The 22,195-nt window shown below is 55.3% G+C and overlaps 3 protein-coding genes across 8 annotated transcripts; 1 reads left to right on the top strand and 2 right to left on the bottom strand.

Annotated features, from left to right (window-relative positions):
• Positions 1-8,934: 8,934 nt before the first annotated feature.
• Positions 8,935-13,793, bottom strand: ZNF70 (zinc finger protein 70). 5 transcript variants are annotated; one of them, XM_059893830.1, is made up of 2 exons: positions 13,673-13,793; positions 8,935-10,594 (listed from the first exon to the last, which is right to left on the bottom strand). In XM_059893830.1, the coding sequence occupies exon 2, from the start codon at positions 10,529-10,531 to the stop codon at positions 9,197-9,199; it is 1,335 nt and encodes a 444-aa protein (XP_059749813.1). In that variant the 5' UTR covers positions 10,532-10,594; positions 13,673-13,793; the 3' UTR covers positions 8,935-9,196. The 5 variants fall into 5 exon arrangements, with proteins under 5 accessions (XP_059749813.1, XP_059749816.1, XP_059749817.1 ...); XM_059893833.1 differs by having other exon boundaries at positions 13,697-13,793; XM_059893834.1 differs by lacking the exon at positions 13,673-13,793 and adding an exon at positions 13,592-13,624.
• Positions 13,794-14,777: 984 nt separating this feature from the next.
• On the bottom strand, positions 14,778-16,265 carry VPREB3 (V-set pre-B cell surrogate light chain 3). The gene is made up of 2 exons (XM_059895483.1): positions 16,047-16,265; positions 14,778-15,213 (listed from the first exon to the last, which is right to left on the bottom strand). The coding sequence occupies exons 1-2, from the start codon at positions 16,204-16,206 to the stop codon at positions 14,897-14,899; spliced, it is 477 nt and encodes a 158-aa protein (XP_059751466.1). The 5' UTR covers positions 16,207-16,265; the 3' UTR covers positions 14,778-14,896.
• A 3,354-nt stretch (positions 16,266-19,619) lies between these two features.
• On the top strand, positions 19,620-22,192 carry C14H22orf15 (chromosome 14 C22orf15 homolog). 2 transcript variants are annotated; one of them, XM_059894786.1, is made up of 6 exons: positions 19,620-19,943; positions 20,530-20,616; positions 20,708-20,845; positions 21,079-21,153; positions 21,234-21,389; positions 22,042-22,192. In XM_059894786.1, exons 1-6 carry the CDS (start codon positions 19,919-19,921, stop codon positions 22,110-22,112), a joined length of 552 nt encoding a protein of 183 aa, XP_059750769.1. In that variant the 5' UTR covers positions 19,620-19,918; the 3' UTR covers positions 22,113-22,192. The 2 variants fall into 2 exon arrangements, with proteins under 2 accessions (XP_059750769.1, XP_059750770.1); XM_059894787.1 differs by having other exon boundaries at positions 21,974-22,115.
• The last annotated feature ends 3 nt before the right edge of the window (positions 22,193-22,195 follow it).

Below are 22,195 nucleotides of genomic sequence, written 5' to 3'. Positions count from 1 at the left end.
AATATTTGGGACATACTTATACTAAAAAATTATTCACTGTCCGGGCATCCTGTATTTTATCTGGCAACCCTCTTCATGAGCGATGAAAAAGAACGGCGGTGACTTTGCGTCTTTTTTCTTTGCTCCTTATTGTGTATGTATTTATCAACCACGTTCTCTTTTCTTCTCAGCATTACTTTATGTAGGAGTTGTTGGAGGTTAGCAGAATATTCAGTGGAACTGTGACTGAATTTCAGGAGGAATTAACACAGTTGGCTGTGGATACGACTCTTGGGAGCAGGTGTCCCTCATTTTGGGGAGAGGGTGAGATCTCTGGGACAAGGACGGGGCCTCCGAGCTGGAGGAAAGCGCAAGGTCCAGAAACCGCCTCCCTGTTTTCCCACATTCTTTCCCTTTTATTGGGCACAGGAGCCAATGATTGGCGTGAGGATGGTCCCGGGTCTGCTCAGCAACTCTGACCGACTGTTTAGCATAAGTATGTCCCAGATCTCAGCGCCCTATGCCCCCACCTACGGTAGGATAGGTGGGGGATGAGGGCAGCCCCTGAGATAGTGAAACTGTGGGTCATGATTAGTCAAATACATTCCACCTGCCGTCACTAATCAAGGCCGTTTTAAGACCTGCATGTCCTCCAAGCACGTAGCCCAAATGATAAAATATCTTCCGGGTTGTTTTCTAGAAACTCAGAGTCAGCTGCATCTAGTTGGAGCTGAGCTGGCTAAGACTGGATGGGACCCCTGACCCTCCCACTGGGCGTGCGCGAGGGTCCGCTCCGTGAAAAGTCCGCCCCCAGATCGTGCTGTGAGCGTGCAGAGGCCGGGAGTTGGTTACACCTGCGCAGAACCACAGTCCCTGCTCCTTTTTCTAATCGTTTCCCCCCACGCTCCCCACACCTCAGACCACCCTGCTGCTTGATTCTCCACCCTGTAAACACCCAGCCCCTTGCTTTCAGGGAGGCAGATTTGAGAGTGTTCTCTGATCTCATTAGCTGCCTTGCGGATAAACCCTCTCTTTGCTGCAAACCTCTGGTTGTTTAAGCGTTTTGGCCTGCTGCGCTATGGACACAAAGAACCTGGTCCCGTAAAAATAGCTAAACCATTACACTTAGCACTTGGCCCCCACAATACCCCACAGATCACCGACCACCAAAGGTTTTTCTTTGAATCCCTTCAATAGTGAATCTTCTAGAAAGCTTCTGTCTAGCCCAGGCCTCCGTTTTCCAGATCCCTGGAGGCGCAAAGGGGGTAAAGATTGTAATTCAAACATAAATACCCTGGTCCAGGTAGAAATCAATCGCCATTAGCCAAAGGGAGAAATCCACTCCTCCGCAACAGACAAGGCTGATGGTTTGGGGTGGCCTTATTGACGATTTCTTGAGAAAACTGCCTTCCCTGGAGAACACAGTCCAGTATTCTGCCTCCGGTCCCTCGAGACTCCTGGGCTCACTCCTCGTCTCCACTCCCCATCCTCTGGGCTCTGATGGGTGATGCTCCAGGTCCTGGTCCTGCACATGCAAACAGCCAGCGGCCACAGGGAACAGCAGGAGGAGGTGGGGACCTAACAGGTCGGCCCCATCCACACTGGGGTGAAACCAGAGGGATGGATCAGCAGTGAGAACACAGGCAGCTCCTTTGGGATGGCTGCTGGGGGGAGGGGACACAGAAGGATGCAGAAGTTCTTCCCTCCAGCCAGCAACGTGTAGGGCAAGGTCTCCCAGGATTAGTGAGATTTGCCCCCAGGACAGTGAAGCTAAAGAAGCCTGTCCAGGGATGTATAAAAGAAATCAATTTCCAAAGGACCCAGAAGCTGTGACCACTTAGGACTAAATACAAACACTCTTGCAAACACCACAGGCATGTACAGGCTGTGTTACACGTCAGCAAGGAGGGAACCAGTTTTCCTTTACCCTCACCTCTCCCAGAGGCCACATCTGGTGAGAGTGAGGGTGGACACTCAACTCTCTGTCCCCCCAAACATTTCCTGCTTCCAAGTGTCAGGAGGGGACGAAATCCTGTCCTCTCCCCACCCCCCTCACGACAGCTTAAAGGGCAGTACTGCTTCAGGGTGGCCTCCCAAGGGTGGCCCCAATGTCATGTTTTTCAAAAATGACCACCCCTCAGTCTGTTTGAGGGCTTTTCATAGGAGAAATCTCATGGGAGGTGAGGTGGCAGTGGAGGTGTGGCCTGCAGTAGTTAAAACCAACATTCCCAGACAAACTATTACCAAGGAGGTTGGATTTGGCTTTTTCGAGGTGATCCTCCACACGTAAGATAAGGAACAGGAGTCCCAGTTTAGCTAATTAAGCTCAGTGGGGCACAGGATGCAGCCCAGGAGTGCGGGTCACAACTTCTGAGTGGCCACAGGACAATAGGCTTCTCAACCGTTGGTCACAGACTCAGGTCATTTGGCCTGACACCCAGCAAAGGGCTGGAGTGTAGAAAACCTTCAGTTAGATCAACCCCACTGGATGCCCCCTGCTGGAAGGCAATGGTTGAGGATAACTGAATGGATAAAGAAGATGTGGTGTATATACATAATGGAATATTAGCCATAAAAAGAATGAAATAATGCCATTTGCAGCAATGTGGATGGACCTAGAGATGATCATGCTAAGTGAAATAGTTCAGAATGAGAATGACAAATACCATATGATATCACTTGTATGTGGAATCAAGAAAATGATACAAATGAACTTATTTACAAAACAGAAATAGACTCACAGACATAGAAAACAAACTTATAGTTACCAAAGGGGAAAGGCAGGGAGGGATAAATTAGGAATTTGGGATTAAGAGGTACACAGTCCTATATATAAAATAGATAAACAACAAGGACCTACTGTAGAGCATAGGGAACTAAATTCAATATCTTTTAATAATCTACAATGGAAAAGATCTGAATAAGAATCTATCTATACCTATCTATCTGAATCACTTTGCTGTACACCTGAAACTAACACAACATTGTAAACCAACTATATGTCAATTAAAAAAAAAGAGGGTGACCCTCTCCTGGACCCTTTCTCTCTTCTCAGTCTCCACTAACTGAAGTGCTGGCCCTGACCCTAAACTCAGCCTCCTTCCCCAGCTCTACTGCATCTGACACCCAGGACGCAGCACGGGGCTGGGGCGGGTTGGGGCAGGGGGCCTGGCCCTCTCAGAATAGCTGACCCTGGGCGAGAACCCCCTGTCTTTGGCCCAGGCTCTTCCTACAGATGGGAGAGGGTCCCCTGAGGACGAAGGCCTGCTCGGAACACAGGAGCTCCTGGTGGGGAGGAGGAGTCCGATCATTGGGAAGCATCTTGACACCGGTTTCCATGGAAACCAGGGTGGGTGTTTGCGGAAGAGGCTGACCCCATCAGGCTGCAGGGCAGAAAGATGACTCTGGCTGTGGTGGAGAGAAAGGCCGGGGGTGGGTGGCCAGGGAGGGGGCCATGCAGTGAGATGGGGGGGGGTGGCATTAGGGACATTGTGGGCAGGACTTGGGGGGATAGGTGTATGAGAAGGTAGAGGAGGAGGGGTCTCCGGACCCTGGTTGTGATCAGCGAGACCGGAGGAAACAACGGGCGACCAGAAAGAGGGTGAAGAGCGCGGCTGACACTCAGGAGGAAGCCGCCAGCTCACGAGGCAGTGCTGGGGGGGACACAGCTGCCCATGACACCTGCAGGCCACTCCCCTCCAGGGCACAGCAGGTAGAAGGGAGGATGGTGGGAGTGAGGCCCACACTGGGAATGCGGATGGGCTGCCGGCAGGAGGTAGAGGCTCCAGTTCATAAAACCCCATGCGGCCCCACCAGCCTCCAGGAGGGGAACTGGCCCTCTCACTACCTCCAACCACACGCCCAGGACAGCTCTTCGCTTGGGGGTGCCTGTGGTCCCGGGAGGCCAGTCCAGAGCCACGCAGTGCGGCTCCCTCTTCCACATGAGGCCACGTGAGGATTATGTAGGGAGCGCGTTCGTTTGTGGCTGCTCATGACCCCCTCTCAGTTCTGGGGCCCAGGAGCCGGAAGACCCAAGTGAGGGCCGGGGAGGACAGAGGTGCTCCTGTCATCTCTGCAAGAAGAGCTGGCCTGGCTGAGGGTGGCAGCACAGGGGGCAGGGATTGAAAGGTGTAGGGAGAGCCTTTCAATCTGGTGCTCTGGACCCCAGAGGGCAGAGAACTCCCAGCGAGCAGGGGCCGAGGAAGGTGAGTGAGAGAGGCAGATGCCCACCAGGGCAGATGGGGGTGGGGGCTGGGGCGTGGGAGGGTCTCCAGCACACGGCCCCACCGGCCTCCTGGCGACTGGGCGAGCGTCTGGCCTGTGGTGCAGGAGGGATGGTCCACCTCAAGACACCCCACTCCACACTCCCCAGGCCACCTTCTGACTGGGTTTCCTGGTTATCAGACACTGAAGAGGGGGTTCCCCCACAAGAAAGGGGTTGCCTTTCCCCACCCCCTGTAAGGTGGTGTGTCAGTCGATGGCAAATACATCTAGACATGTGTGATGCTGGCGAGCATCCGCTCGGCCCCAAGAGCAGAGCGACTCTGAGCAGAGAGGCCGTTTGGTTTCTACCTCGGCCCATGGTGACTGAACCCACTGTGGCCTCTGAGAAGTCCCGGCAGCAGCAGGCTGGGGCTCCAGCATCACATCTGAACTGTTCCTCCCCAGGGCTGCCGGCAGATCTGACACTAAACCACTGCACCTGTGGTAAACCACTGGCCTCGGGTTCCCACCTACAACAGGAGTGGCCAGAGTGACCATCTTCTTGAGCCTCTGCCTCCACCACGGGAGGGGTCGGGGAGAAAGGGGAAAGTTTAGGGGACCATCCTGGGACAGACAGGTGATGGGGAGAGCAGCACAAGATCAGGGTCCCCACCTCTCTTTCACATGACTGTGTGGGTTCCCTCAGGGAGGGTGGGCCTGACGTCTAGCTCTTTGCTGCATCGCGTATTATTTCTAAAAAGTAAAGCACAATGTAGTGTTCTAAGTTATGTTGAACAAACTTTGGGATTAAGAAGAACAGAAAATCAAAGGAATATTTCACAATACTAATAGTGTAATAATCACCTACGCCTTCAGTTTTCCACACAGGTTTGCATTCCTCAGTCTTCCAAGCCCCACGGGGCTGTGAGGTAACATCATTCCTCCACATCACAGCCAAGGACACTGAAGCGAGAGGATGTGGCTTCAAGAGGGGCTCAGGACAGAGCCTGGCACTGACGAAGACCAGGAGGAGCAGGTGTGCCCAATGGCAGACCTCTAGTCTACCCAGAAGTGATGCTCTACACATGGATAATAACTCATAGAGACGGGGGTGGGGGGGAGATGAGCATGACCTTTTTGGGTTAAATGAATTAATATATATTAAAATATTAAGATGAAGATAATTTATGCCTTACTCTAAACAATAATGTTAATAATAGAACTTATGTGAGAAGAATTACAGAAAGAATCAGAAAACAAAATCCAACAATTTGCTGTTTATAAGTTACAGATATATAGCAAAATATATACACAAATTTTAAAAATAAAATGCCGAGCTAAATAAACTCTCACGCAAATGCAAATTCAAAAAAAGCAAGGGGCTTCCATTATGATATTTGCAAAAGAGAAGTTGAAGCTAGAAGCATTAAAAGAGGCAAAGAGGGCACTAAAAGGCACAGTTTTTCGATATGTCACTATTAAACATATATGCCCCAAATATGGTAATTACTTGATCATTTGTACCCTGCCTATTTCTTAAGAAGATAACTGCACGACTAACAAAGCAACAACATACATAAAATAGAAACAGAAATTAAAGCAAAATAGAAATACGTAAAGAAAAAAAACACACAAAATCAGACTGTGATTTGACTAGGTAAATGAGTGTTCTTACCTACTTTGGGGTCACAGAGCCCTTCCAAAATGTGGTGAGTGCTACAGACCCCCCTCCCAGAATAATTCATGCATGCACATATCCACACAGCTTTGTTCAATCCCCGGCATCCACGACCTCTGAAACCCCTGCATGCTCATGGACTCCCAGGCAGTCCTTGGACCCCAGGTTAAGAACTCTGAAGTAAAGTTAGAGAGAGTATGGATTTGAATAAAATAATATAAAAACTGATTTAACAAATAGAACTGATGGAGTAAAAACACGTTTCTTGAGAGTACACAAATGTCTTATAAAAACTGATAATATATTCAGGCCCAGAGAAGTTCTATGGACACTTAGAAATGTTGACACCACCACGTACCATAAGAAGTAACAGCCATAACCTCAGCAGTCATCACTGGGAAATATTAAATTAATAATAACAATAACAATAATAATAGTTGGGTCAAAGGGAAAGTCCTAAGGACAACAGCAAAAGACAACACATGTCAACGTTACAGAGCGCAGAAAAAGCTCTAACTGTAAGAAAAAAATCATAGGCTAAAGTACCCCCATTTACTAGAAATATTAAAAATGATTAACTATATCTAAATAATCTTAGAAATGTAAAGTATTAAGTCAAAAAAAAAAGAAAGAAAAGAGCAGAATACATGCACTTTGACAAACAATTCAATTAGTAAACAGAACCAAGAACTGGAGCTTTACAACACTCAACACTTCCTAAAAGAAGGAAAAAATGTAAGACAATAAAACAAAAACAACTAAACCAAGGACGATTAAAATATTACCAAGATGATCTCTTATAACATCACATTGTTTGAGAACCTAAATAAATGAAAAGATTTAAAAATACATAAGAAATCAGTGAAAGAATTTGAACTGAAAGAACAAGGCTCTGCTCACACTTCCTACAAAGAAAGTACCTGCCTGGTCTGACCATGGTTTTGTGAGAGTCTGTCAACCCTTCAGAAAGGGGGTCTTAATCCCCATATTACATAGTCAAAAGGAAGAAAGGAGATGTGGGGGAGGAAGAGAAAAAGTGCATATTCAAAAATGTGAGAACAGCATAAATGAGCTGAGAGAAGCTGGGCGTGAGTGGGGTACATCTGGGCGTGGTGGGAACACCAAGACGCTTGCTCGCGCAGGTAACCCAGGCTGGTTAAAATGGGGGTTTACGTGCAGAAGACCCCTGAAGGTTGGTTTTAAGGAGAGTGGTGACATGTGCAAAGTGATGCTTGAAAAAAAAAAATTTGGCTGGTGCACAGTGTGCGGGGACAGACATCAAAGGTAGGAAGCAGACAACTGGCCAAGGCTGAGGCCGAATGCGGGGATAGCAGGGGGCGAGGAGGTAGATCTTGGGGGGGCGCTGTCCCACTTGCACTGAGCAGGGGTGTCAGTACTCTGTCTTCACTCTCACTGGTGACCGAAGACCCTCCGTGCAGGCTGCCTGCAGACAGTGCCTGGCACCACCCGGTCAGGCTGGTCCACCTGCTCATGCAGAGGCTCTGCGGGGACCTGGAGAGCTGGTTCAATGCTCCACAGACTCACACAGCAGAGAGGAGCTGGACAGAGCCGATCTTCCCAGCCCAACAGACCTGTCGCTTTAACACCTCTGGCCTACCAAGCCACACTTAAGAAGTAACCACTATGGCGTTCCCATTTTCATTCATCTAAACCATACACAGCTGCCCAGCTGAGCTTCTCATAAGCTGAAATAACTAGTGTGACCATGATGGGTTCGTGGGATTTCAGCCAGAGACTCGGAAAGCTTCAAAATAGCTCAGACTGCGTCCTCCCTGCACTAGCTCTGAGGAGCCTGGGGAGCCAGAACTAAAGATCCTCGTGGACACACAAAGGCCTGGGACAAACGCTTACCAACCAGCCAGACACGGCACTGCCTGAGCCCATCCCTGGGGTGGTGGGCAGGGGTCTGAGACAGGATGGCCACCTTCAAGCTCTGCTCTGGACGATGCCATCGGGGAGATGCTGGGGCTGCCGGGGAGCCAGCACGGGCTCACAGCCTGCTATGCAGGGGAACCTTCTAATCACCTGGGGAACTTTAAAAACATGCCGGAGCCCCACCTCTGGGGATGCCCAACTGAACTGGTCAGGGCAGGACGCAGACAATGGTACTCGTTAAACAACCCCCAGTGGGGAGGACAGAGAGAAGGACAGGACGCAGACACACTGCCGCTGCGGGGACGGAATGCAGGAAGTGTCCTGCCCAGGGCGCCGCACCCAGGACACAAGCTGGAGGGAGGGAGGGAAAGCCTGGCTGAAGGGGGGGTCCTGCCATGTCGGGAACCAGACAGGGATGCACCTCCCTTGCAGGTGGGGCAGGGGTCACTGTGGGTCTCCATCCTCAATCGCCAGCTGACAAAGCACGTTCATGCGTGTTCCCACTCTGAATAGGAGCCTTGCACCAGCCCTTAGGGGAATGTGGCCAGTCCCAATATGCCCACCTCACGGAAGGGGTCACCAAGGTGAGGGAGGGGCCAGAACTGGAACTTGAACCCAGACCTTCTGACCGAATCACCTTCTATCCCCTTGCACTGGAGGGCGGAGCGGAGGCTGCAGAGCGCCGACCAGAGACGGGCCCCAATGATGTCCAAAGCACGCTGTGGTTGGGGCCCTAGGTCTGGTGGAGGGTTACCCCCGGGGGAGCAGTGAGCCTTTGCCCGGGCTGAGCCAGAGCCAGGCTGCACCGTCCCCCGGCCTCCTCCGGGACCACGCCTCCACCTCCTGGAAGAGCTGCCGGCCAGAACCGCCCTCAGCTAACCCAGGTGGAGGGCTGAGAGAGCACACAGGGGCCTCACCCCCACACCCAGGATGAGTCCTCCAGACCCTCCCTCTGCTCTGTCACCTGAGCTGGCCGTCCCCACCAGTGCCCGAGGCGGGCTGCTGACGCGTCTACTTTGGATCCATTTTCCTTCAGTTGATTGGACCGCGAACACGGTTACTTCTTCTAAAAGTGCCTGATGTTAGAGCTCATCTGACATTTTCATGGGTTTAACTCCACTTTCTCCCTCTGACGTTTATTCTTCTTCTGGATTCTGGAAAAAGCGAATAGAGGGCAAAACTAAACCCCATTGGGTCACAGGTGAGCACGAGACAACTGAGAGCCGGCTGTGCCCTGGCGCCCCGGCCCTTGGCCTCCCTCCCCACCCCACCTAGTACCCCTGCTGGGCCAGGGCCTTGGAGGGGGGGGCCGGACCCTGCCACCAGGGTGGGCGGGCATTTCTAGGAGGCACTGGTCTGGGGAGGCGGGCAGGCCTCACAGATGAGCGGGGGGCTGGGCTCCAGCTGGCAGAGGCGCGGGCTGCGGCGCCAGCCCCTCCTCTAGAGCTTGTCCCCCGCATGGACCTTCTGGTGGCGGATGAGGTGCGAGCTGCCCCGGAAGGCCTTGCCGCAGCGGTTGCACTCGTAGGGCCTCTCCCGTGTGTGGGTCTTGTAGTGCTCGATGAGGGCCGAGCGGTGCCGGAAGGCCTTGCCGCACTCATTGCACACGCAGGGCTTCCGGCCCGTGTGGATGCGCTGATGCTGGATGAGGGCCGAGCTGTGGCAGAAGGCCTTGCCGCACTGGCCACACTCATAGGGCTTCTCACCGGTGTGGATACGCTGGTGCTCGATGAGCGAGGAGCTCTGGCTGAAGGCCTTGCCGCACTTGTGGCACTTGTAAGGCTTCTCGCCCGTGTGTGTCTTGCGGTGCTCGATGAGGTTGGAGCTCTGGCTGAAGGCCTTCCCGCACTCCTCGCACGCATACGGCTTCTTGCCTGTGTGGATCCTCTGGTGCCGGATGAGGTGGGACCGGTGGCAGAAGGCCTTCCCACAGAGCTCGCACTCGTGCGGTTTCTTCAGCGTGTGGATCTTCCGGTGCTGGCTCAGGCCCGAACTCTGGTTGAAGGATTTCCCGCACTCCTTACACTGATAGGGCTTCTCCCCGGTGTGGATGCGCTCGTGCTTCCGGAGGCTCGAGCTCCGACTGAAGTCCTTCCCGCACTCCCTGCATGCGTACGGCCTCTTCCCGGTGTGGGTCTTCTGGTGTTGCGCAAGGGCAGAGCTCTGGCGGAAGGCCTTGCCGCACTCCCGGCACTCGTAGGGCTTCTCCCCCGTGTGGATGGCCTGGTGCCGCAGCAGGTGCGAGCTCTGGCTGAAGGCCTTGCCACACTCACAGCACTCGTAGGGCTTCTCCCCCGTGTGGATCACCAGGTGCCTGAGCAGGTGCGAGCTCTGGCTGAAGGCCTTGCCGCACTCGCGACATGCGTAGGGCTTGGCTGGCTGTGCAGTCCTGTGAGGCCCCTCGGGTCCCGAGTCCCCCCTGCCCGCCGTCTCCCCATCGGGCTTACCGGACGCTTCCCCGCTGTGGATTATCTGGCACATAGTCAGGTCTGATTTCTGGAGGAAGGTTGGGCTGGACGGCTCATCGTCCTGGGGTCTGTCTCCTGGGGGGACGCTCTGATGCTGGACGGGGCTCGAGCACAGACTGCTATTCCCCTCATAATCGTCCTGCTCCCCCAGAGGGATCTCCTTGTAGATGACAGCCATCTGCTCTAAACCCCTTTCCTGAAGAAAAGGGTCCCCCGGGTCCTCCTCCGGGAAAAGGTTTGTCTGCATCTCCAACCCATCCTCAAACACGAAAGCCTCACCCAGCTTGGCTGCCGGGGGAATCTCCATTGTGGGTCCGGGCTCACCCCCAGTGACTGTTTCTCTTTGGGACACACTTACTGCTCTCAGATTCTGAAAAGAAAACAAGAGACACTGTCAAGTCAGCAAGTCAAGCACCTAGTAGGTGCCAGAGTCTAAGGTAGAGATAACCAAAGACACAATCTTGCCCTTGAGATGGTCCTTACTGAGTTAGAGACAAGTTTGACTTACCAGAAACAACTGCAAGGAAGACAGACAGACAGACAATGCCACACTGTGGTGTCCAGACACTAAAGGCTCGGGGTGTCCAGAAAGGTGGGCAAGGACAGGAAGTGGAGCCATTCTGAAAAAGGGGCAAGACTCCAGCTACCGGAGGAGGTTGGGGCTGGGGTCTTGTTGGGAAAGAGAGAGCACACACCTCCCTGCTACGATCGGTCGGCTGCAGGCCTCCAGCCCAGAGCCCCAGCCGGAGCCCTGGGAGTCAGCCCTTCTCATTCCCGCCGGCACACCCCATCCTGTCCACTTCCCGTCTTTACTGAAGGGGTCTCTGCCTCTCTCCTCGCTGCCACTGGGCAGCTCAGGCCTCAGTGTGACTCGCCTCCCCGCTGGCTGCCTACCTCCAGCTTCCCCCCTCCCCGCAGCCCGTTCTCTACGTGGATGCCAAGGTCAGACGCCCAAAACACAGTCCTGATCACAGCATCCCCCTTCTCAGGAGCTTGCAGCAGCCCAAGTCCTCCACACCCAGCCATGCGGCCCTGTCCCCTGCTTCTCCTTCCACACACCCCCCAAACTTCCAGCTCCACCACTCACACATGCTGCTGTTTCCTCCTCCTGACTGGTCCCCACTCTTCTCACATGGCCACTTGCTCATCCTTCCAGACTCAGTTCAAATGTCCCCTCTTCCCTGCACCCTCAGACTCTGACAATCTTGGGCACATGGCCTTGGTGACCGTGGAGCATGGGGCACATGTCCATCACAGCACTCACCACCTGGAGGGCAAATGTCATGGCAGGACTTTCCCCACCACCGCCTGCGAGCTCCCCAAGGGCAAATCCGGGGCTCCTCCATATTGGAATCCCCAGCTCCCAGCACAGCCACTCAATCATTACACACACATTTATTGAATAAATAAATGATTGAATGGAGGAAAAGTTATTTGTGTTTGTGTTAGAACTGCTTACCACACTTTTATTTTATTTTGCCAAAGTACTCTTTATTCAAATAAGTCAATTATCTGGGAGATATGAATAAATGAAACATACAAAAGCAGAGCTGCTCCGGTTGAAGGGGGTGTTTTCGGAGGGACAAAGAAGGAGGCTAGAACACCCCACTCAGCCCCCCATCCCACTGTGGGGGCCCAGAGGGAGCCCCACAGGACCCCATCCACAAACTGCTATGCAGCCTCCAGGGAAACTCTTCAGGTACCATAATGATGACAACTCGAGTTTATTGAGCAACTACTGTGTGCAAGGCACGGCTAGACCTTTTACAAGCATATCTCATGTACTCCTCAGGACTCCATACAAAGGTACTATCATCCTTACACTGAAGTCAGAGAGGAACTGCCTCAAAAAGACATACTAAATTAATCAGAATAGTCATGATGGAACTCATTCCTATTTGGAATTTTTTTTTTAATGAATTTTCAGCCAGTAGAAAGGCCAGGTGTGAAAAAAAGCACAGAACTGCAATATCCTCAAGAAGCCTGTGTCAGACTTCCCTGGTGGTGCAGTGGTTGAGAATCCACCTGCCAATGCAGGGGACTGGGGTTCAAGCCCTGGTCCGGGAAGATCTCACATGCTGCGGAGCAACTAAGCCCGTGTGCCACAACTACTGAAGCCCCCACACCACAACTACTGAAGCCCGCATGCCTAGAGCCCATGCTCCGCAAGAGAAGCCACCGCAGTGAGAGGCCAGTGCACCTCAACGAAGAGTAGCCCCCGCTCGCGGCAACTAGAGAAATGCCCATGCACAGCAACAAAGACCCAACGCAGCCAAAAATAAATAAATAAATAAATTTATTTTTTTTAAAAAAAGCCTGTCATCACTCCCATTCCTCTTCACAACCATGGTCTCCACTCCCCCCCGCCTCACCCGACCTCCTCAAACCTCACGTCCCATTTTCACCCTGGTCCACCCCTTCCCCATCTAGCTTAGACCTTCTCTACAGCGGGTCTAACTATGGGCGTCACTTCAACCAGCTCTCTGACCAGCATCACATTCCTCACCTCCCTGCCCTGCCACTAACTACCGACCTCCTCTGCCAGCTCCTCCTAAGATGCTGAATGTTGCCAAGGAAAATCATATGACTGTTTCTGGCACGGAGACAAACTTCAAGTTTCCAATTTCAGCTGGGACTTCAGCTCCAGCATCTAATGACCTCCTTACGGCCAAGCCCTCTCTTCTGGGTCCTCATTTCCTCCCCGCTCTGGAAGGCCTCCCCAAGACATCCCTCTCAAAACCCTTCATTTCAAAGACTGCAAATTGGCACTCTGGGGATCCTGCCACAGACACGTTGTGTTTGGCTCTCAAAGAGTCAGGCTTTTCCATTTTGTTTAACTTAGCTGCCAATATTTAAAACTGAGTAGGTTTTCTCATGAAAAACTGGACGATGTGAAAATACGAGCCCACCCTTCACTAACCCACCTTGCTGGCCAACCTACCCCCACTCCCACGCCCCACTTCATTCTCTCGGTTTCTTTACCCCCCCCTAATTTTAATGCCCTCTGACCCCTCTTTCTCGGTATCTGGGGATTGTGCCTCCACCCACCTGCTAAATCCTGGTGTTTCCGAGGTTCCCTCCTCGGGGGTTTTCCATTCCCACTATGTACCAGCTACACGCTTAAGTCTCCACTGTGTTGAAAAAGTTGGCGATACTTTATCTGTGCCCAACGATGTTTTAAATATTTTGGGACCGAAAATCCAAAGGTCTGGAACCCCACGCTTCCCACCTCTCTCGGGCCTTCCCCGGCTCCTCATGCCTCCGTCACTCCATCCTCCTGGGACCCCCAGGGCCTGGGCACCCGGCCGACCCTCGGGCCAGTCAGGGCCTCCTGGCTGGAGACCAGCGCGCGGCCGCGCACCCGCACCTGCTTCCACGGACGGGAGCCGCCCACACCTGCGCCACCGGAGGGAGAGGTGGCCACACTGGCTGCCGCGGAGCCACTCACCTAGGCCGGGGCGGGGCCGCTCACCTGAGCGGGGGCGGGGCCGCGGGCGAGCGGGGCGGGGCAACACCTGAGCTGCTCCTGCCCGCGGCCGTGGCCTCGCTCGGCTGCGGCTGCTGACACGGAGCCCGCGGCGGCCCGAGAGCCTGAGCCCCGCCCCCTCGCGCGGCACTTCCGGGACCGCTCTAGGCCGCGCGGAGGCCAGTGTCTCGCTGGTCCCGCCGCGCGGTACGCGTAGCCGCCTGGACGCCGGGGTCCGGGTCGCAGGACCGGGGTCAGGAGAGGCCGTCTGGTCGGCTCAGGGCTCCGGGCCGTCCCCGAGCGCGTCCCGGCTGGGCAGGCGTTGGCGGGAGCGCAGAGGAGGAAACTGAGGCCGGGACGGGCGGCCGGCTCCTGGGCACCTGTCCTGGGGGTGGGGCCCGGGGTCGTGCTGCGATTCCCCCTCCCTTCCTGGGGAGCTCTGGTCCTGCTTGCTCACCTCGTCCCCGCAGAGACAAATGAGGAGAGCCCGGAGAGGGCCCAGGAGATGGCTGGGAGCCTAGGCGGGACCCTCTGTGGACCCCACCTCTGCATCTGAGGGATGGCCTCCGTTCAGGTGGCGCCTCTTAGGGGAACCGGGAGGGAAGCGGGGTGTGTTCTTCAGCCCCCGACCCCCCTCCCAGAGCTCCCTTCTGCTTCTGGTGGCAAGACTTGCCCCTATACCCAAGGATGGCTGCTGCCCATTCTGCCCCTGCCATCTGCCCACCTGTCTTCAGCACCTTCCGTCCTGGCCCTCAGGTGCCTCCTAGCCCCATCCAGGAGTAGGCATGGGCTCCTAGGGACCCAGTCCAGTGACCCTGTGTGTGTTGGACCACAACCAACCATGCAGAGCTGGGACCAGCAAGGGCTGGTTACTTTTTCTCTCACTCCATCTCCTCCAGTCACAGGAAGGCAAGAGCCACCATTCTGAGCCCCCTGAGGGCTGGTAGGGAGGTGGGGCCCCACCCAAGGGTCTCAGGTGCTTCCCCTTCTGCAACAACCCCCAGAATCCCTACCCCCACACTCCCAGACCAACCACAGTCACTTTTTCAGCCAGGATCTCATGGCCCTCAGAATAGTTATTGTTGACATGTTGATTATTAACCCATTTTACAGAGGAGGAAAATCAAGGCTTAGAGAAAGGGAGGGTCCCAAGGTCAGGAGCATAAGTGGGAGGCAGATGGAAGGCACTCATCCCACACCCCACCCCTAGGGTATGTAGCCCACGGAGCAGTAATAATCCGCGGCGTCTTCAGGCTGCACGGGGCTGATGGTCAGGATGCAGGCATTATGGGCTGCATCCGTGGCTGCCGAGAAGCGGTCAGGGATGTCAGGGGGGCGGTGGTGGTCCTCCTCTGAGCGGTAGTGGAGGAGCAAGCGGGGGGCGCTGCCTGCCCGCTGCTGATACCAAGACACGCCGTAGTCCCCGACGGTGGCATGGCGGGGGCTGAGCATGCAGGAGAGTTGGGCCACTTGGCCTGGGAAGACCAGCAGTGTGTCCGGCTGGGTCAGGGTTGGCTGGGAGGCTGAGAGAGACAGACACACTCAGGTCTGGCCTGGGCCCCTTCCTTCCTGCCCCTGCCCCACAAAGTCTTGGTCAGACTCCCAGGAGAATCCGCTCCCTAAAGCTCACAGCCCGGTGCCATGGGATCATCACTGGGTGGGGCACAGAGCTGGCGACCCCTAAGCCCCCATTAGTGTCATGTTCCCAAGGAGCCATGTTCAGCTAAGAATCTAGAGTTCAGAGGGTGATCTGGTGGTCGCTGGGCTGCCCACCCTCATCCCTTGCCCTGCAGACCCCTATCACTTTGGTCACACTGGCTTGTCCAAACCCTGGCTACAGACTGACAACCCCCAAGAAGCCTCTTGGGCTGTTACTACCCACTGGCTCAGCCTCTGGCCACTGGCTGCTGAAGACCTTCTCAGGGTTAGCTTGTTCCTGAGGCCCTGTGGGGTAGGAACCAGCCCACACCAGCTTCCCCTCTGAAAAACTCAAAAGATGACCAGTCTCTGAGACCCCCAAGAGTCAGAGTCCAAAGGGACCCTAGCAATCTGGTCATTCACAAATGGGGAAACTGAGGCCCACACAGAGAAATGACTTGCCTCAAGTCTGGGGCAGGGCCACCTGTGGCCAGTTCTCCTCTCCACCTCAAGGACACTTGCAAAGCCTTCCCCACTGCCCACATGGATTTGCTTCCTTATAGGGGGCTTCCAGAGCCAGTGTGGGAGTCCTCCTCTGAGCGGTAGTGGAGGAGCAAGCGGGGGGCGCTGCCTGCCCGCTGCTGATACCAAGACACGCCGTAGTCTCCCACTGTCTCCCACTCCACCCCCGGGTGAGCAAGGCCCAGGGAGGGCTCACCTGCCAGGAGGACCCCAGTCAGAAGGAGGGCCAGATGCCAACAGGCCATGGCCAGAGGCAGGGAGGCAGGTGGGAGTCGCTTGTTGTGTTGGGCTTGCGCTGGGCGTGCTCCAGGTGCTTCAGGGCACACTGGGGAGGCTGCTGGACCACGACAGGGCATGCAAATCAGCCCACTGACACGGTGGGAGGGCGGTGCTGGGCCCCAGCAGCCAGACCTTATCTTCCCAGACGTCAGCATCCCGGCCCCACAGGGCCTTCTTGAGAACAGAAGCCCGGAAATCCACATGTGCAGTTAGAGCAGGTGGCTGCTCTTCACTGAGTTATAACTCATACGGTCAAGTGCACAAATCTTACATGTATGGCTCAATGATTTTTTATATATATCCCTGCAGCCTCTACCCAGACCAAGATTTAGAACATTTCCATCACCCCAGAAGGCTCCCTCATGCGCCTCCCCTGCCAGTAACGCCCTCTTAGCCCCCGACGGTAACTGAGTGGGACTCTGTGGTTAATCAGTTTTGCTGTAGAACGTCAGCTATAAATGGAGTGATAGTGTGTCCTCTTTTGTTTCTGCTTCTTTTGTTAAACATTATAAGAGTCGTCCGTGTGTGCAGCAATGCTTAATTCATTGTCACAGCTGTGTGTAAGCCACTGTGTGGATAGCCACAATTAGTTTATCCATCTCCTGTTACTAGCCATTTGGGTGCTTTCATCTTTGGCTATTTCAAGGAGAACCGCTGCGAGCATTCCTGCCTGTGTCACTGGTGCACCTGAGCTCTGGTTTCTGCTGGGCAGGCACCCAGGACGGGGAACGTTTCCGTTTAGTGTTGGTTTTTTTTTGGCCGCATCGCACCATGCAGCATGCGGGATCTTAGTTCCCAGACCAGGGAGCGAACTCGTGCTCCCTGCAGTGCAAGCGCAGAGTCCTAACCACCGGACCGCCAGGGAAGTCCCCTTTCTGTTTAGTTTTAGTAGATACCGCCAGGGTTCCCGACATGGTTGTGCCGATCTGCACTCCTGTTGTGGGTAAGAGAGTTTGCCAGACCGAGGGGAGCTGACTTTGGTTGGGATTCAACCCGCGTTGGGATTCAAACCTGAATCCCAGATACTCCTCCTCTTAACTGCACAACTTCAGCCAAGTTCCCCTCTCTGTGCCTCAGTTTCCTCATCTGGAAACTAAAGATGAGCATTGTGCCAGCCCAAGTGTTGTGAAGATGCAAAGTTAGGACTTTGTGGGAGTTCCTTGGTTGCCTAGTGGTTAGGATTCTGGGCTTCCATTGTGTGGCCTGGGTTCAACCCCTGGTAAGGGAACTGAGATCCCACAAGCTGCACGTTGCAGCCAAAAAAAAAAAGAAAGAAAGAAAAACAAAAACAAAAAAAAACATAGATAGGACTTTGTGTGTATTAATCATGCCTTTTATATTCTCTATCCTGATGGTTTGACATCTGGGGCCTTGCTGACCTTGGAGGGACTGGCCCTCCCAGGGTCAGCCAGTTCCTAGAGACAGTAACACACTTTTCAAATGCAAACCAACCATTCCTGAGTCCACACTCCCCCGACCACCTCCCCTAAGGGGCTCTCTCATTGGACCACTGCCCTCCTGCCCTGTCACCCAGGGCAAGTACCAGACAACCAGGGACGGTTCCTGTGCCCCAGAGCATGAAGGTATTCCAAACAGCCAACCCTGAGCCTGCTCACCCCACCTCACTGTTCCTTCCCTCAGAAACCACAATAGAGGCTCCCGCCCAGGGTTCCCCCCCCCCTCTCTCTCTCCTGACCAGCCCTGGTGCTTTCCCATGTGGCCTCCCTCACCATGGGGTGTCATACCTCCTCCACTGCGGAACTGTAATAAACCATCTTCTCAATGGCAATCATGTCCTGATCTGCTGGCCTTACCAAGTACCTAAAAAATAATAAAACAAGTTAAAGCAGTGTGCTCTCGTTACTTTGTAGCCTTGAGAGCTCGCTTGGGGAAGGTTACAAAGCTCCCACTGTGGGTCCCACTCCAGTCCTAACACCTCCTTAGGGCACCTCCATGACACTCAAGACAAAAGACCCCTCCTTGGTGGCCCTAAAGACAAACCCCTCGGAAAACAGAGGGGTGGTCATTGGAGCTGAGGGTCCAGGCCGGGAGTTCCATTCCTTCCAGAATCTGGCTGCAGCCACTCCTGGGCTGTGTTCTGCAGGACACGGGTCCCCAGATTTTGGAAGAAAGTGCCCTGCCTGTAAGTTTGGGAAACGCTGCCCCAGGGCTTTCCCCAGTGCTGCCTCTGAGCGCCTGCTGCAGGCTGAGCACCCAGGTAGCACTCAAAAGGGTTACTGCGTTCCATCCTCACGCTAACTTGCCCGTGGTGCTGTGAGCCATGCCAGTGGTGCCGTGAGCGGTGCCTCTCACTGCTTTACAGGTGTGAGCACTGAGGCAAGTCCTGTCCAGAGGCAGTGATGCTGACGAGCTGCGGGGACGATCTGGGCCTCCCCCTGCCTTCTGCCTTGAGCTCTGCCTGCAGAGGGGGGATGAATAGTCTAATCACCGGGGAGTAGTGGGAGGGCAGCTAAGAAGGAGGTATCCTGACCTGCCATGAGTCCAGAGGCCCAACCACAACCAGACGGAAAGAGGGGCAATGCAAACGCTGCACACGCTGGAAAACAATGGCAGTTTCTTACAAAGTTAAACATACTCTCTGCAGAGGACCCAGCAATCCCTCTTGCTGAGAGTTACAGTAGATAAATGGAAACATCCCTTCACCCAGAGACCTGCGGGTGAGTGTCTGTACTGGCTTTACTCATAGTCACCCAAAATGGGAAACAATCCAAACAGCAGCAGGTGAGTGGATCCACAGACCGTGGCACGTCCAGGCAGTGGGACCCTCCCGGGTGATGAAAGGAAGGACCCATTGACACCGGTTGACGACCCCGGTGAATCCCGCACGCATGGAGCTAGGTGAAAGCAGCCGCACCTGAAAGGCTCCGCGCTGTCTGCTGCTTCCCTCTCTGTGACATGACAGTCTAGAAGAGGTGGGGGCAGGGAACACTGCAGTGCTTGCCAGGGGCTGGGGTGACCACAAAGGGGCACGAAGGAATTTGGGAGAGTGACGGAAATGTTGTGTATCCAGACTGGTGGTGGTTCTGTGAGACTTGTCACAACTGGAAAACACTCAAAAGTGTTTTGTTCACTCAAAAGTGAATTTTACTGTATGTAAACCATAACTCAATAAACTTGACTAAGAAAGGAAAGAAACAAGGACAGAAGAGAGGGAGGCTGGGAGTGAGCCCCAGGCAGGGGGCCTTGAGTTGATAGGGAGCCTGCGAGGTTGGTGAGGATCCCGCTTCTGCTACAGCCATGCCAGCACCCCACCCCCAGGAACTTCCCCTGCTTTCAACCTGGGAGCTCTGTCTCTACTGGTGAGGGGATGTGGTCTCTGGACATCCCTGGGCCCTGAGGCTCCAGCCCCCACTAGAGCCCTGCGTCAGGGAATGTCCGGACCCTCCCCAGAGCCCGTTACCGGGATACTGGGGGGAAGGCATTTCCTGCCTAGACCTCTTGGCAGCTCCCACTCCCATGGAGACCAGCTTGGAAGCTGGGAGGGCCTGAGTCTTCTCTGATTACTCTGATCTAGCTAGCAGGAGGAAGAGGAGGCCAAGGCTCCTGGACTAGCTGCAAGGACCCCCTGGGCTGGTGGAGCCCAGCCCCAAGGGCGGCTGAGCGGGGAGCTGCACCTGGACCCACCCACCCATCACTCCCCCATCCCCGACACACACATCTCCTGCAGGGCGCCGCATGGGGTAGATCTCAGCCCCAGCTCCTTCCTTAGTCAGGAAGTTGGGGGTTGGGGGATCAAAGCCCCTACATCTGTCTCCTTCCCCCTGCAGCATGTTTATCACGGTGATGTCTGGAGGTAAGTGGGGTCCCCTGTCCCGGCAGACTGGTGGGGGTACATTCCCTCTGCCTTGAGGGAGAGTGGGGAGGCGGCGTGGGGAAGGGGTACACATGGGAAGGGATGGGAGCGTCTTCGGAGAGTCCCTTGAGGGGAAACCCCGGCTGGGTCCTGGGAAATGCACGTGGGCTCCTCTAGGAGCGCACGGGCCACCCAGCAGCCAAGCCGTTGCCGTGGAGTAAATGTTCAAACTGCTCCATCCCTTAGCTGGTCAGTGGTCCTCCAGCTTCAGGGGGCATGAGGCACCTAAAGCTCTAGCCCCAGCTGCAGATTCCTGACCTTCTGGTGGAGGCGAGGCTGGTGCGGGGTAGGGGGTGAGGGGCTGTCAGGTGCCGGAGGTGGGGCTGAAGTGGGAGGGGAGGGTCGCGTGAGAAAGGCAGAAGTTGTGCACCCCGGTCACCGACATCTTGGGAGATGGAAGGGGGTACATTCCTAATCTCGTAGCCCCATTCCCTGCTCTGTAGGGAAGAGACGGGAGGGAGGCAGAGGGTCCCAGTTTGGGGGGAATAGAGGGTGCCATTCGTTCACCTCTGCTCCTCCCCCACAGCTGGCTGCTGGGAGCTGGTGAACCCCTGGTGCAGCCTGGTGATCCTCATCACCCACCTGAGGCAGAGGGGGCAGGTGCCCCTGGATGGTGAGGGGGCAGGGAGGGGTGCTGGGAGGACTGCTGAGGGCCCCCAGGCAGGGATTCCAGCCCTGCCCTGCCTCCCTCTCTGCTCCCCCAGCGACCATCGCCCTCCTGGCTGAGGACGGGCACCTGGTGAACCTGGGTGAGGGACTGGAAGAGGGGCCTTCCCCGGCGCCCTCCATGGGCAGCCCCCTGCTGCAGGAGCGTGGGACCTATGTCCTAGTGCAGATCATCAGTAAGTGGGGCCCCAGACTCCCCCTGTGCAGCTATGTTGGAATATAAGAGGGGGGACAGCAGCCACAGACCACCCAAGCCCTGCCGAGCCCCAACTTTGGCCAGGACCTAGCCCTGACCTTCCCATCCAATGCCCTGTCCTGACCCCACTGTGGACCAGCAAACAGGTCCAGAGTGAGAGGTGGGGGTGGGGACCACCAGGCCAGCCAGGAATCAGCCTTCTTCCCTCTGCAGAGTGCAAGCGTGGGGCCCCCACCTGCTATGAGTCCCTCCTGGAGAAACTGGATGAGCGGTGTCCAGACCTGGCAGGTGAGTGTCACAGGAGAGCCCCAGGGGGAGGGTGTGCCTTCCCACCAGCCCCCCACAGGCAGGATTCTTGGGCCTTCCAGAGGAGCTGCGCTGGCTGTCGGGCCTGCCCCCCCGGGCGATGGCTGGAGAAGGCGCGCCGGCACTCTGCATGGCCACCAGGAGCAAGGCCCTCCTTCACGGCCCCGAAGGGTGGGCTTCCTGCTGTCTGGGACCCACTAGCTGGGGCCGAGAGCCAGGTAAGGAGGAGACATGGATCCCTGAGGGGATGCTCATGTCCTTCCCAGGGGACAGATGTGTGTGAGAGGTGGACCCCAATGGCAACCCCCCTCAGAGACACACACGTATACCCACATGATGGAAGACACTATATCCAGAGACAGGTCCCCACCATCCCGCTGGAGGCTAAGTGCCTGCACAAGGGCAGGGAGACGTGGAATAGGGCCTGGCACACCGTAGGTGCTCAGTGCAGAGCTGCTGAATGAACCCAGTGAAGGCAGCAGCACAGTGTGTGATGGCGTTTGAAGGGCCAGCACCTCTGTTCCGGCAGGCCCCGTGACCTGGCACATCACGGCCAAGTGGCCGAGCTGGACTCAGATCCAAGGGGGTTGGCCGTGACCTCTGCCTGGCGTGATCAGGCGCAAAGGCCCAGCAGTATTCCTCTTGCAGAATCTGGAATTTCTGGGAAATTGTAAGGTCGCTGACAGAACGTGAGGCCGCTGCGGGGCTCCTAAGGTGTGGGTGTGGAGAAAGGGATCCAGAGGCAGAGATGAGAAGGGTGGAGGGGCAGGGGTCCCTGAGAGGAGACAGCACGCTCCTCCAGGGATTCCAGCCCCCAGGAGTCAGATGCCCTTGAGGCTTATGGTCACCTGCTAATGCCTCACCACCCAGTCTGGACTGCCCGAGGCTGTCAGATTACACCGGATTACAAGGTCACCTTCCCCACCCAGGACACCAGCTGAAGGTGAAGCATCCCACTCCACAGTGGGACATCCATCCATACCCCCCCACCCACAGAAAGTCCAATGAGAGCGGACACAGCAGG

The sequence above is a fragment of the Balaenoptera ricei genome, chromosome 14 (genome assembly GCF_028023285.1).
Source record: "Balaenoptera ricei isolate mBalRic1 chromosome 14, mBalRic1.hap2, whole genome shotgun sequence".
NCBI classification, from domain to species: domain Eukaryota; kingdom Metazoa; phylum Chordata; class Mammalia; order Artiodactyla; family Balaenopteridae; genus Balaenoptera; species Balaenoptera ricei.
This window is presented reverse-complemented; position numbering and strand designations above follow the sequence as displayed.